General features: G+C 33.5%; 2 protein-coding genes across 4 annotated transcripts; both read right to left on the bottom strand.

Annotated features, from left to right (window-relative positions):
• Positions 1-256: 256 nt before the first annotated feature.
• Positions 257-7009, bottom strand: LOC137001807 (zinc metalloproteinase/disintegrin-like). Of its 3 annotated transcripts, XM_067360976.1 has the most exons (8): positions 6937-6990; positions 4824-6878; positions 4524-4736; positions 3667-4400; positions 2742-3428; positions 1826-2499; positions 1244-1617; positions 257-1184 (listed from the first exon to the last, which is right to left on the bottom strand). In XM_067360976.1, the coding sequence occupies exons 2-6, from the start codon at positions 4938-4940 to the stop codon at positions 2094-2096; spliced, it is 2157 nt and encodes a 718-aa protein (XP_067217077.1). In that variant the 5' UTR covers positions 4941-6878; positions 6937-6990; the 3' UTR covers positions 257-1184; positions 1244-1617; positions 1826-2093. The 3 variants fall into 3 exon arrangements, with proteins under 3 accessions (XP_067217077.1, XP_067217076.1, XP_067217078.1); XM_067360975.1 differs by having other exon boundaries at positions 1244-1659; positions 4824-7009; XM_067360977.1 differs by lacking the exons at positions 257-1184; positions 1244-1617 and having other exon boundaries at positions 2368-2499; positions 2644-3428; positions 4824-7009.
• Positions 6268-11677, bottom strand: LOC137001825 (A disintegrin and metalloproteinase with thrombospondin motifs 14-like). Its single transcript, XM_067361001.1, has 5 exons — positions 8675-11677; positions 8367-8579; positions 7515-8242; positions 6937-7307; positions 6268-6878 (listed from the first exon to the last, which is right to left on the bottom strand). The coding sequence occupies exons 1-5, from the start codon at positions 8789-8791 to the stop codon at positions 6268-6270; spliced, it is 2040 nt and encodes a 679-aa protein (XP_067217102.1). The 5' UTR covers positions 8792-11677.
• Between the last annotated feature and the right edge of the window lie 167 nt (positions 11678-11844).

The raw sequence follows: 11844 nt of genomic DNA, 5'->3' as shown, positions 1-11844 counted from the left end.
CGATTTGACCTCCTCTACCTGTATATGACCGGTGGGGCGATTATTGCCAGACACCCTGTATATATTTTAATAGTTCGTTATAAAATTTATGAGGTTTGAACATTAAGTAATCGATGTTTTTATGAAAGAACAACCAACTTATAATTCGATAACGCTACTTCTAATGCGCTTGGTTGCATTAGCCGTAGCTGTAACGGCGCACTTGATGAGGAATAAAACACAGGTACTAATGACGAATATAGATACAGATGCTAAATTAATTCGGAACACTTATTTAAAATTATATTCTTTTTTCATAAATATGTCAATTTATAACTATTAATTTGTTTTCCTTCTGCAATCATAACAATGTAATTGATAGAATTTATTTTTTATGTTGATAATGTTACGTATTTTTTATAAATTTGATTTTTGTAACAAAAAATAGATTTCTTACGTAAAATAAAAAGTAACATCGCTTGTTCAACGGGCTTTAGAATTGATGCTTAACAAATTGTAAATAATTTCAAATTGATTTATGCGTATTTGCAATTTTATTTTTTCTTAAATCCTACTCTACACATATCAAGAAGCTCTCGACAATTATTCTTGGATTGAGTAGTTTTCCGGTAGACAGTAATGCTGGAGGCAGTAATAATTCTGGCCATCTTCGTAGTGACACCGTGTCCCATCTGGAAAGTATGGGTCGATATCTAAGTCGAGCATTTCCAGGCGTGCCACATATTCATATTGCTTTTTTGCAGCAGATACAATTCGTCGGCAATATACGGTACAGGCTATCCACGGTTTCGTCTTATCATGAATGACCTTCCATCCCGGCCCATTTTCTGGATCATAGTTGAAATATTTTCCGCCTCCCTTTTTCACCTTTAAATTGTATTCGGTGCATTTTATGGTAGCATATTCGGTAATTCTTTTGCGTTTTCCAGTGCAAAGTCTTGAGTCATTGCAAAGAACCACGTCGTAATATGGCCCATTACAACTAGCCGTTTTGTAAGTACCATGTGTGCAAAAACGTCGTTTGATTACCACGCCTTTGGATTGCGTCAAGCAACTGCTTTTACAGGAGTCTTCTTTCCATTCACTCCAATTATTGTCTTCACAATACGGAAAAATGTATGGTGGTTCGATAACGGCCCCGCATTCTCCGCCGCGACATTCTTTCTCGAGTGCACAACGTGTTCCTAAAAAAAATTTAGTTCAAAACTTTAGATTGAACTCCTTAATTACAAAAAAGACATACCATCCAACGCAGGTCCGGCAAAGAAATACTCATTTTTGCGAGGCGTTTCGCATTGTAAGACTTGACATATATCATGCAACGTGACTACGTTTGCATCTTTGTCGCGTAAAAATAATTCACATTGCTCTTTGGCGGTCCATTCTCTTCCTGGCAAATCGTGATAACGCGAATGGCCCAGTGCATATGGATTTTCGGTCTCTTCTCGTCTTGTATGATCGAGAAGACACGGTTTTCTTTTCCTGAGATTTTTTGTAATGTTACGACTACACTCGGACCATGTTACTTGTCCCCGCAAATATTGAAAATCTGTCATTATGTATCTGCTTTTCGCACACGTCGAATTGATGAAGTCATTATCGTGTTTCATTCCTAATCTTTTGAACAATTAAATTATTACTTTCGAAAATATGCCTTATCTGCAATATTTTTAAATACTTTGTAGTTACTAAGAAGTTTTACACCTTAAAAAACTATATCTCTTTAAAACTCTGAGTAGTTTTATCTTACAATTGAACAAATATGAAAATTCTTCTAATAAATATTATATACTTAATTTGTATAAAAAAGTATACATAAACTTACAGATGGCCGATTTCATGAGCAGCAGCACGAGACGTCGCAAAACCCGAGACTGCGTTAGGACCGGTAGAACTGATTTCTACTAAAGCGCACAATAAAATCTCGGTACACGAGTAATTGACGAAAGAACTTCCTACAACACTATAATGCTTTCGTTCCTTTTCTGACTCATATAGATTTATTCCGGTCAGGTAAAGGCCAATGTCCCACTGAAGCGAATCAATCCCGTCTTTAGGATACAAAAAATTCAAGTAATCGCAGAATGAATTGATCATCTTTGTATGGTTACCGTCGAAGTAGACAAATTTGATAGCTGTTTATCCATTATTACCAACTTTACCAATGAAATATCAACAAGAACACCAAAACTTGAATGATGCAACAAAGCTTGAATTTGGTTCACGTATGCTAGTATCATATCGCGTAACTTATCCTCATCATTGTCCAGAATAGGCATGTACATATGATATGCTGCTTCGTCGAAAAAAACGGCAAGTTCTATGATCAATTTCTTTTGCGTATTATCAATGTTTTCCTTTTTAAAGTTCATCCTTTTTGCTTGATCCCTAAGACATGTTTTTCTTTCCCATAGTGTTTCCATTTTATTACGATTATACTCGGGCCATGTTATATTCCTTTCCAAATTGCTAGAACTTTGCTCTGGTATTAATCCTAAACTGTAAAACAGATAAATTATTAATTTTAAGTATATGCTTTACTTTGCATTGTTTAATTAAAATATTCTTAAATATCTTTTAGTTTATTAATAGTTTATATAACAAACAATTAAAGAATGAAATTTTTTTAAAATGATTGTTTACTTGTTGATTTTATTGTACAATTCTACAATTAAATAAATTCCATTATATAATGTTATTTATTTTCAATTTATACGTAAAACTAGTTCTTAAAAACTTACAGCTCTCCGATCATCTTAATAGCAGTAAGAGGGTATTCGACTTCAGATTTGTCACGGAATTCTGCTATCGCGCATGAGAGAAGCGGCTTACATACGCTATCGAAGTAAGTATATCCCGTAATCTGAAAATTCTTCTCATCTCTGTCATGCGTTTTAAATTTTACCATAACATTTTCATAAAGTTTTATTCCGGTTAAGTAAAGGGCAATATCCCAGTGATGCGGATTATTATCGTTCGGAAAATTTAGAGAATCCGCGTATGTGCAGAACGAAAAGAGCAATTTGCCAGCATTGCCGTCAGAAATTGGCAAATTTGACGGCTGTTCTCTTAGCATAATTAAACGTATTAACGTAATATTCATAAAAACATCCAAACTCGGACGATTAAAGGCAGCCTGGATGCGATTCACGTACGCTAATATAATATTGTGTAACTTATCCTCATCATTGTCCAAAATAGACATGGACTTATTATATGCTGCTTCGTCGATAAAAACGGCAAGTTCTATGGTTAAGTTCTGTCCCGCATTGTCATTATTGATGTTTTCCGGTTTGGAAATCATTGTTTTTGCTTGATCTCTAAGACACGTTTTTGTTTCCCAGAGTTTTTCAATTTTGTTACTATTCTTAGACCATGTTACGTACTTTTGCGAATCGCTAGAACTTTGCTCTTGTGTTAATCCTAAACTGTTGATCAGATAAATTATTAATTTTAAATATATGTTTTACTTTGCATTATTTGATTGAAATATTCGTATTTATCTTATGATTTAGTAATAGTTAACATGGTAAACAATTAAAGAATAAATTTTTTTAATAATGACTGTTTACTTGTTGATTTTATTGTGCAATTGTACAATTAAATAAATTTTATTATAAAATGTAATTTATTCTCTATACGTAAAACTAATATACAAAAACTTACAGATTTCCGATCTTATAAATAGCTTCAAGAGATGATGTGATTTCAGATGAATCACGGAATTCTACTATTGCGCAAGATAAAAGCGGATTGCATGCGCCATCTTGGTAGGTTCTTCCCTTAATATCATAATTCTTTTCGGTTCTGTAATACGGTTGCAATACGTGAATATATTCATAAAGATTTATTCCGGTTAAGTAAAGGCCAATGTCCCAGTGACGCGGATCATTATCGTCCGAAGGATTAAGAAAATTCACGTATGTGCAAAAAGAATTGAGCAATTCTTTAGCGTCGCCATCAGAAATTGGCAAATCTAACTGCTGTTCTTTCAGATATTTTAAACTTATTAACGTAATATTGAAAAAGGCATCCAAACTCGGACGACTGAAAGCATTTTGGATACGATTTACATAGTCTAATATCATATTGTGTAACTTATCCTTATCATTGTTCAAAATTGACATGGACGTATTATATGCTGCTTCGTCATAGAAAACGGCAAGTTCCACAGTTAAATTTTGTTGCGCATTGCGCACGTGACGTCGCTTTAGTTTAAACATGTCCCAGTGGTAAAGACTTGAATCAGCAAAATATTCCATTGATTTTTTAATAACATAAGGTTTGCCAAGTGAAAGATTAGATTGTCCTCTAAAATCGTAGATTAAACACATAGGCATGAAATCGTTCCGCAAAGGCTGTATCTCTAACGTGTTGTTCTCCACAAAAACAAATCCTTCCTGCTTTTAAAAAGATATATTTATTCTTTATGTGTCATTGTATATAAAACGAAAAATAATAAAGGTCACAAGTAATCACATAAAAATTTAAAAACTGTTTGTTTTTCATGTGATATTACTGACCAATCCATGTTCATGACAAAAGTTAATAACCGCAGAGCTGATATGATCTTCATGATAATAAAAGCAATGACTTGATACGTTTAATTTAAACAATTTCTCTGTCACGCCTTTCGCATTATATTTCCATTCTTTGAACGCAGGCGATACAATTCGATCACTTCTACGCAGATTCAGTTGAATCAATCGTCCGAAAACTTTCAGTGTTATTGGTATCTGTAATTTGAATGACAATTAAAAAAGAAATTTGATAATTCTCGAATAACGAGCAACAAATAGAATTATACTGTAAAACGCACGTACCTTTATTGCGCCTGTCGGATTCGATGCCGGCAGTAATATTGTTTCAATATCATGCGTAATTTGCGCGTACGTTTCATTTAGTAAAATTATTATCATATATTTCAATAAAAAAAACATTTTATTTTCTTAAGTTCTCGTTCAATTTCAAACTATTAAACTATTAATCAAATAATTTATATACTCGCACTAGCACTGTCGCGTTCGTTATACCTGATATGATCACGAATGAAACCCGAACTGGCGTATGAGGAATATCTTTCGTGTAGTGTGACACCTATTGTATATTCTCTCTTTGCTACATGTATATGTATAAATATTTATGTTTTTAAATCCAAACGTTTAAATGTAGTATTTACGATGACGGTATAAAATGTAGGTTTATAAAATGTAATTTATCACTAATATGTATAATATGTAACATTGATCGGAAACGTAAAAGTTTAATTTTTAATAATTTGATTTCAAAATGTTGATAATTATTGTTGGTATATAAAATTGTCGTTTATGCGTATTCGTAATATCTTGTAAGTTACGTTAAAATTCAGGATCAATAGAAATCAAAGAAAAGAAACAATTAAATAAATATATACATATTGCAACAGACATTGTTAAGAATTAATATTTTTATACAATTATTCTGTCGAATAAAATTTGTTGGTAAAAAATATTAAAAGTTAAAAATATATATTGAGTAGTAATATTCAGTTAATAAATATATCGAAATCAATTATTTGTAACATCATTCTAACGTAATGTAAATTTAACAATGTGACACGCTCATAAGTGCAATAAGGGATTCTTTATTGGCAATGAATAATTTGAGAAATATCCAATCATGTGATACGTTGTACAATACAATTATAAATATATATACAAGTATAACTATAGAGAAAGCAACACTTTGTTTAAGTAATATACATATATATTTAAGTAGTATATTCTAAATTTCACGAGATTTAAAGTTTACGTAGTCGATCTTCTTATGGAAGAAGAATCTACTAATTAATTCGATAGCAACATGTAATGCATTGGCTGTAGCTGTAACGGCGCGTCCGACGAAGAAGGAAAGCAGGTACCAATGACGAAAATCGATTCAGATGCTTAATTAATTCTGAGCATTGATTTATCATTATATTTTTTTCAAATCCCTGTCAACTAACAAATATTTATTTTTTTCTTTATGCAATTACTAACTATTAAGTTATTTGGATTTTGGATGGAATTTTTCATGTCGATAATTCGACGTATTTCTTCTCGTATAAATTTACTATATGCTAACAAAAAATGGATTTATTGCTTAAAATAGAAAGTAACGACGATAATTTAATGGATCCTAGATTTTATACTGAACAAATACTAAACATTTCTAAATTGAATTACTTTTGTTTTGCAATTTTATTTTTTCTTAGATCCTTGCCCACACATGTCGAGAAGCTTTCGGTAATTATTCTTCGATTGAATTGTTTTCCGGCAGACAATAATGCTGGCGGCAATAATAATTTTGCCCATCTTTCTCGTGACACCACGTTCCATCTGGAAAGTATGGTTCAATTTTTAAGTCGAGCATTTCCTGGCGTGGTGCATAGGAAAAAAACAGACTGTAATTAGCAGATATTTCTTCTTCACGTAGGCAGTGTATGGTACAGGCTCTCCACGGTTCCTCGACGACATGGGAGGCCTGCTTTCCTGGCTCATTTAACGGTTCGTACTTGAAATATTCTTTGCCCTGTCTTTTTATTTTTAGGCTAAGTTCAGTACATTTTAGAGCAGTATATTTGGCAATCGTAAAACGTTCTTCAGTGCAAAGGCTGGAGTCATTACACAGAACCACGTCGTAATATGGCCCATCACAACTAGCCATTTTGTAAATACCATGTTTGCAAAAACGTCGTTTGATTACCACGCCTTTAGATTTCGTCAAGCAATTGCTTTTACAAGAGTCTTCTTTCCATTCACTCCAATTATCGTCTTCACAATACGAAAAAATGTATGGTGGTGTGATAACGGCCATGCATTCTCCGCCGCGACATTCCTTTCCGAGTGCACAATTAGTTCCTGAAAAAAATTTAGTTCAAAATTTTAATTAAAGTTTCTAATTACAAAAAAGACATACCATCCAACGCAGGTCCCGCGAAGAAATTCCTATTTCTGTCAGGCGTTTCGCATTGTAAGACTTGACATACATGCAACGTGACTACGTTTGCATCTTTGTCGCGTAAAAATAATTCACATTGTGCTTTGGCAGTCCATTCCCTTCCAGGTAAATCGTGATAACGTGAATGGCCCAGTACATATGGATCATCGGTCTCTTCTCGTCTCGTGTGATCAGCAAGACACGGTTTTTCTTTCCACAGATTTTTCGTAATGTTACGACTACATGCGGACCATGTTACTTGTCCCCGTAGATATTGCCAATCTGACATTATGTATTTGCCATTCGGACACGTCGAATCGATAGAGCCATTATCGTGTTCCATTCCTAATCTTTTGAACAATTAAATTATTACGTTTGAAAATATGCCTTATCCGCAATATTTTTAATACTTTGTTGTTACTCAAAAGTTTTACACTTTAAAAAACTAAATCTCTTAAAAACTCTGAGCAGTTTTATCTTTCAATTGCACAAATATAAAAATTCTTCTAATAAATATCATATACCTAATTGTATAAAAAAAGTATACATACACTTACAGATGACCGATCTCATGAGCAGCAATACGAGACGTCGCAAAACCCGAGACTGCGTAAGGACCGGTAGAACCGATTTCTACTAAGGCGCACGATGAATTCTGTGTACACGAGGAATTAAAGAAAGAACTTCCTACAACACCATAATGCTTTTGTTCCTTTTCTGACTCATATAGATTTATTCCGGTCAGGTAAAGGCCAATGTCCCACTGAAGCGAATCAATCCCGTATTCAGAATACAAAAAATTCACGTAATCGCAAAATGAATTGATCATCTTTTTATGGTCACCGTCGAAAGCAGACAAATTTGACAGCTGTTTATCCATTATTACCAACTTTACCAATGAAATATCAACAGGAGCACCGAAACTTGAATGATGCAACAAGGCTTGAATTTGGTTCACGTATGCTAATATCATATTGCGTAACTTATCCTCATCATTGTCCAGAATAGGCATGTACATATGATATGCTGCTTCGTCGAAAAAAACGGCCAGTTCTATAGTTAAATTTTGTCGAGCATTGCGTACGTGACGTCGCTTCAGTTTAAACATGTCCCGGTGGTAAAGTTTTGAATCAGCAAAATATTGCAGTGATCTTTTGATAACATAAGGTTTGCCAAATGAAAGATTTGATTGTCCTCTAAAATCGTCGATTAAGCACATAGGCGTAAACTCGTTCCGCAAGGGCCGAATCTCTATTGTGTTGTTTTCCATAAAAACAAGTCCTTCCTAATTTTAAGAAGATATATTTTTTTTACATGTTATATTTGTATTTAAAACGAAAAGTAATGCAGTATACAAGTAAAAACATAAAAATTTTAAAACAGTTTGTTTTTTTTGTAATATTACTGACCAATCCATGTTCATGACAAAAGTCGATGGCCGCAGAGCTGATATGATCTTCATGATAATAATAGCAATGACTTGATACGTTTAATTCCAACAATTTTTCTGTAACGTTTTTAACATTATATTTCCATCCTTCGAACGCAGGCGGTACAACTCTATCACTTCCATGCAGATTCAGTTGAATCAATCGTCCAAAAACTTTTAGTGTTATAGATATCTGTAAAATAGATAACAATTAAGAAAAAAATTTTAAAATTCTTAAATAACGACGATCGAGTAATAAATGGAATAATAACTGCAAAACGTACGTACCTCCTTTACTCCTGTCGGACTTAATGTTGGCAGTAATATTGTTTCCATATCTCGCGTGAGATGTGCGTAAGTTTTATTTAATAAGATTATTATCACAAATTTCGATATAAAGAACATGTTATTTTATAAGTTTTTCAGTTTCAAGCAATTAATTAAATAATTTACACACACGCATTTGCACTGTCGAGTTCGTTATATCTGATATGATGGCGTATGAAACACGAACTGGCGTATGAGGAATATCCTTTGTGTCATGTGACATTTATAACACATTCTCTCTTTGCTACATGTATATGTATAAATATTTATGTTTTAAAATCCATATTTATGTTTTAAAAGTTTAGATGTAGTATTTACGATAACGGTATAAGATCTAAGTTTATAAAATGTAATTTATCACTAATATGTATAATATGTAACATTGATCGGAAACGTAAAAGTTTAATTTTCAATAATTTAATTTCAAAATGTGGATAATTATTGTTGGTATATAAAATTGCCGTTTATGCATATTCGTAATGTCTTGTAAGTTACGTTAAAATTTGGGATTAATGGAAATTAAACGAAGAAAAGAAACAATTAAATAAAATTATATATATTGCGATAGAGATTATTAAAAATGAATATTTTTATACATTTATTCTGTCTAATAAAATTTGTTGGTAAAAAATATTAAGAGTTAAAAAATATTTATTGAGTAGTAATATTGAGTTTCCAAATATATCGAAATCAATCACTTGTAACATCATTCTAACGTAATGCAAATCAGGCGATGTGACACACTCATAAGTGCAATAAAAGCAATAATTTTTATTTGCAATAAATTATTTGAGAAATATCCAATCATGTGATACGTAATTCAATACAATATCTATAAATATAGAAAAACCAATATTTTGTATAAGTAATATATATATATATATTTTATAATAGTTTGTTATAAAATTCATGAGGTTTGAACATTAAGTAATCGATATTCTTATGACAGAGGAACTTACTTATTACTCCGGCAGCACAATTTCTAATGCGCTTGGTTGCATTAACCGTAGCTGTAACGGCGCACTTGATGAGGAATAAAACACAGGTACTAATGACGAATATAGATACAGATGCTGAATTAATTCGGAACACTTATTTAAAATTATATTCTTTTTTATAAATATGTCAATTTATAACTATTAATTTGTTTTCCTTCTGCCATCATAATAATGTAATTGATAGAATTTATTTTTTATGTCGATAATAATACGTATTTTTTTATAAATTTGTGTTTTATAATAAAAAATAAATTTATTACGTAAAATAAAACGTAACATCGCTTGTTCAACGGGCTCTAGGATTGACGCTTAACAAATTGTAAATGATTTCAAATTGATTTATGCGTGTTTGCAATTTCATTTTTTCTTAAATCTTATGCCACACATATCAAGAAGCTCTCGACAATTATTCTTAGATTGAGTAGTTTTCCGGCGGGCAATAATGCTGACGACAGTAATAATTCTGGTCATCCTTGTATCTTTCTCATTACAGTTAACCTCCGAAATTACTCCCTCTATCTTGATGAGATACAATTATTTCTTACAACTACCCTTTGTTGTTTTCTACAGAATGCCGAGTGTATTCGTGTGATACCAAAAACTATATAGTCTTTGTTCTTATGTAAGTCGGGACGCATCGGGAATGTACATCGATTACATCGCGTATTTTGAAAGGTTTATTTCGATCGAAATTCATTGCGCGAGCAGCAGTGTTCACGTAAAACGATATTTTGTATTTTGTAACATTTATTTATTTTACGTGAGTATTTATCTTTAATTTTTACTCGTATATTTATTTATTTGTACTACAATATGGAATTGAAAAGCGCTCAAAAAGCTTTAAAACACAGAATTTTTATCAAGTAAAATTAATTTTTATATTAGATCACGCTGACAAATCTACAAACAAAATTTAAAAAATACGACACGAAATACGATAGAAGGCGAAAAATAAAATAGTAAATTATTTAACGAAATTAAAATTCTGAATGCAAAAAGAATATCTTGTAATGTGCAAAATATTATATATCATATTAGGAATTTCTTTCACTCACGGCAAGGGAAGGTTTGGTGGGGTTGTTTACATACGCTCTGTAGCCTATGTGCTCTATGTCCTCTCTCCCTCACTTCCACGCTTTCTCTCTCTCGCACGCGTATCGGCACGCACATTCCTTTTCCCTACTCCTAAATCACACTTGAATCCTTCGACACGACCAGTGATGCCAATTCGAGCTCGCTGGTACCATGGGTACCGTAGAAGAGGGGATACCCACACAAGCGAAATCGCTGACGTCACATGTCCGTGTTGCTCGGCGAGCACACGGTGCGTATCCCCTCCACTACGGTACCCATGGTACCAGCGAGCTCGAATTGGCATCACTGGACACGACCTTATACGAATGAATCCTTGCCTATGAATTGTTACTATTCGCACGGCGGGACTTGAGCGAGGCAGACCGTTCGCGTATCGGCGCGTTATTCCCCCCTCCCCCCTCAACTACCACCAATTCTTATTACTTTTCACAGTCTTTCACCTTCCTCCCCCTTTCTACCATTACCTGTTGCGTACATGGCAGCGTGTCGAACGCGTATTCCGTGCAATGAGCGATATTCGAGTTTAAATTTCATTCTAATATGACAAAATACGCGTCGGGAGTGTCGGCTAAAATATCGTATGATTATTGTAACATTGTTCCGCTGTAATTTCGCAGTAATATAAAACGCGGAGTGCCGTTTAAAGTGACGTGCGCTTTTCATATTCGCGTCGCGATCGCGTGTAAATACTTTATAGACCACTGAGAGGAGGAGGAGTTATAGACTTTTACCGAGAGTTATAGCGAATCTATAGATGAACGCATTTTTACTGTATGACAAATATTGGGACACGATTTTTTTTGACTTTAGGCTTGGCTCGGGGGAGGGAAAGGTCGGTTTCAATCATAAAATCTCCACTACGGCAGGGCAATCTTCGGTTCTACGTGCAGCGCGCTAGTTGTACAGATAGCCGGACTGTCGAAGGTAGTCGAGGACGGCTACCGGAGTTAGTCAAACGCTACCGATTGCTTTTCAGATGTCTTGTATCTAGTCGGTTGATTGGATGACTAATCACCTCATCTTCTTCGAGCTTATCTT

Source organism: Linepithema humile, unplaced genomic scaffold, assembly GCF_040581485.1.
Source record: "Linepithema humile isolate Giens D197 unplaced genomic scaffold, Lhum_UNIL_v1.0 unplaced_1, whole genome shotgun sequence".
Taxonomy (NCBI): Eukaryota; Metazoa; Arthropoda; class Insecta; order Hymenoptera; family Formicidae; genus Linepithema; species Linepithema humile.
This window is presented reverse-complemented; position numbering and strand designations above follow the sequence as displayed.

Excerpts from the sequence above, each read along its gene's own strand:
- LOC137001807 (XM_067360975.1), bottom strand. The coding sequence starts at position 4,940 with ATGTTTTTTTTATTGAAATATATGATAATAATTTTACTAAATGAAACG. Across the intron at positions 3,429-3,666 it reads ATTTATAAGATCGGAAATCT|TTTAGGATTAACACAAGAGC; the intron begins GTAAGTTTTTGT and ends TCTGATCAACAG. Across the intron at positions 2,500-2,741 it reads ATTAAGATGATCGGAGAGCT|TTTAGGATTAATACCAGAGC; the intron begins GTAAGTTTTTAA and ends TCTGTTTTACAG.
- LOC137001825 (XM_067361001.1), bottom strand. The coding sequence starts at position 8,791 with ATGTTCTTTATATCGAAATTTGTGATAATAATCTTATTAAATAAAACT. Across the intron at positions 8,243-8,366 it reads TTTGTCATGAACATGGATTG|GAAGGACTTGTTTTTATGGA; the intron begins GTCAGTAATATT and ends TCTTAAAATTAG. Across the intron at positions 7,308-7,514 it reads GCTCATGAGATCGGTCATCT|ATTAGGAATGGAACACGATA; the intron begins GTAAGTGTATGT and ends ATTGTTCAAAAG.